The 2,926-nt window shown below is 56.6% G+C and overlaps 1 protein-coding gene across 1 annotated transcript; it reads left to right on the top strand.

Annotated features, from left to right (window-relative positions):
• Positions 1–291: 291 nt before the first annotated feature.
• LOC145937947 (uncharacterized) lies at positions 292–837 on the top strand. The gene has a single exon (XM_083041292.1). The coding sequence runs from the start codon at positions 292–294 to the stop codon at positions 835–837; it is 546 nt and encodes a 181-aa protein (XP_082897418.1).
• The last annotated feature ends 2,089 nt before the right edge of the window (positions 838–2,926 follow it).

Below are 2,926 nucleotides of genomic sequence, written 5' to 3'. Positions count from 1 at the left end.
GAGTAACGCGAGATTACGCAGATAAGAATGAGGCGGGCACAACACAATGGGAAGAACTCCCCAAGGCACAAAGAGTGCCGAAGATCAAGGAAAGAAGGAGACAGGAGGAAAAACTCCCAGAGGGAGGGAGAAAGAAGAGGCGAACTAAGGAGTCGCTAGAGACAGAGGGGTCATCCGCCATGGAGACGGAGAAAGAGAGCACGGAGGGCGACATTGCCAACTAATATGGTAAATATAATCCAGGCAAATTTAAACCATGCGAAGGATGCGCAGTCCCTCTTTGACCAGTCAATGGCGGAGAGGGACTGTGGATTAGGAATTGTGGCTGAGCCGTACTACGTCCCGAAAAATCCAAACTGGATTAAGAGTTTGGACGGCTCAACTGCAATTACAAGAAGGCATATGGCAATGTCACCCCCGCTGCGACTAGAGGAAGCGGGAAGAGGCTTCGTTGTAGCTTCCTGGGGGTCCACCATAGTAGTCAGTATATACCTCCCACCCAGTCTGGGAAACAGGGAGTTTGGGAGGAGACTCAACAAGTTGGCACGCCAGATACGACGACATCACCCCCGTCCGATCATAGTGGCGGGGGACTTTAACGCCAAGTCCGGCGTTTGGGGTTCCCCGTACACGGATCGGCGGGGGGATGAAGTCCTGGAGTGGGCGGCGAGATGCGACCTCATATTACTAAATAGAGGAAAGACAGAAACGTGCGTCAGAATGCGGGGCGGGTCAATTGTCGACCTGACGTGGGCGACCCGCCCCGCGGAAAGAATGACAAGAGGATGGAGGGTGGCAACGATGGAGGGTGGCAACGAAGATGGAAACGTTAAGTGACCATAGATACGTCATGTTCTCCGTTGCCACTATCCTGAGGGAGGTCGTAGAACGCCGCAAACTCCGGGAAGCCAGTGCCAACAGGTGGACCCTCAGGAAGCTGAGCGAGGATGATTTTATGACTGCCGTCAACGTAGAGTTGATGGCAAGGGAGGAGGGTGACCGGTGTTTGGCAGAGCAAGTAGAGTGGCTGCAGCGGACGCTAGCAAAAGCGTCGGACGCTGCAATGCCGAGAGTCAAGCACCGGCCACCCAGGAAAGCGTACTGGTGGTCGGAGGCCATCGCGGACCTGCGAAAGGCCTCCGACCATGCCAGAAGGCAAGCTTTCCGCATGAGGAGGCCCGCGTTAACTGGAACAGCCGAGTACGAGGAAAAGTGGAGCGTCTACAGAGAGGCGAGAGACGCTCTGCGAATAGCTATAAGGAAGGCCAAGTCCGAAGCGTGGCAAGAATTACTTGCTACGCTAAACAAAGACCCGTGGGGGCGCCCCTATAGGATGGTGTTAAATAAACTCAAAGGAGGGGTGTCCCCACTAACGGAGACACTCGACCCTTGCTTCGTCGGCGAGATAATAGACACCCTGTTCCCGACGCAGGATTTGGATGAAGACCCAATCCCGCGGGTGGAGCAGGAGTGGGTCGACGACGAAGTGAGGGTCACAGAGGGCGAGCTGAAGAATGCCATCCGGAAAATAAAAAAGGGGAAGGCCCCAGGACCGGATGGCATTCACGGCAAGGCCTGGGCGTTAGCCCATGTGGACTTCGCCAACCTTATGGCAAAACAGTACTCGGACTGTTTCAGGGAAGGAACATTCCCCCAGGAATGGAAGGTAGCACATGTTGTGCTCCTTCCTAAAGAGGGCAGACCATATACGTCACCATCGGCGTATAGGCCGATCTGTCTGCTGGACGAGGCGGGAAAAATCCTAGAAAGGATAATAGCGGACCGCCTCGTCCATCATCTGTCTCGGGAGGGTCCCGATCTTAGTCAGGATCAATACGGCTTCCGCGCCGGGCGCTCAACGATAGGCGCGATACTTCGGGTGCGCTCGGTCGCGAGGGCCGTTATGGAGGGGGGCGGGGTGTTACTAGCGGTGTCATTGGACATATCCAACGCTTTTAACACCCTGTCCTGGCACCGGGTGGGGGAGGCCCTGCGTTATCATAGGGTACCTCCCCACCTGGTAGCCATAATAGGGGACTACTTCCGAGGCAGAAGACTAGCATATGTGGACAGATCGGCCAACAGGAGGGAAAAAGGGGTGTCATGCAGGGTTCCACAGGGGTCGGTTTTGGGCCCCCTGATGTGGAACCTCGCATATGATGGCATCCTGAGGTCTGCCCTCCCCCCCGGCTGCAAAACGGTGTGCTACGCAGACGATACACTCGTGATGGTCGGGGGGAACTCCTGGGGAGAATGTATAGCGCGGGCCAACCTGGCGGTGGCAAGAGTCACCAGGGCCATAAGGGTCCTGGGACTCAGGGTGGCGCCCCATAAGACGGAGGCGGTATTCTTTCATAATGGAAGACATGGGGCGCCACCCAAATGTACGATAAGGGTGGAAAACGCCCCCATAGAGGTAGGGGCCCACATCAAATACTTGGGCCTCTACCTGGACAGCCGGTGGACCTTCGGCGAACACTTTCGTCGATTGGTCCCGAGGGTGGAGAAGGCGGCCATATCGTTATGTCGCCTTCTCCCAAACCTAAGTGGACCAGACGAATGTGTTCGTCGATTATACGCGGGTATGGTGCATTCGATGCTCCTGTACGGAGCCCCGGTATGGGCGGAAAAACTGTGCGCCACTCGCAGACTAAGGGACTCGGTTCGCCGAGTCCAGAGGCGAGTGGCGTGTAGGGTATGCCGGGGCTACCGTACAGTGAGTGGGGTCACCGTGGGGGTACTCTCCGGAGTGCCCCCCGCAGAGTTGTTGGCTCGCATGTACGCCGAGATCTACCGGCGTATATGCGAGCTAAAGGCGGCGGGCGAAATTGTGACGGACCGTACCCGCGAAGTGTTGAGGGTCCACCACAGACGTGTCCTCATCGAAAGATGGAAGGACAGCCTACAGGATCCTAGGCTGCCCGGA

The sequence above is a fragment of the Prenolepis imparis genome, unplaced genomic scaffold (assembly GCF_030444845.1).
Source record: "Prenolepis imparis isolate NDT839.2.m4 unplaced genomic scaffold, iyPreImpa1.0 SCAF_6, whole genome shotgun sequence".
NCBI lineage: Eukaryota > Metazoa > Arthropoda > Insecta > Hymenoptera > Formicidae > Prenolepis > Prenolepis imparis.
The sequence above is the reverse complement of the archived record's forward strand: the minus strand, read 5'-3'. Positions and strand labels throughout refer to the sequence as shown.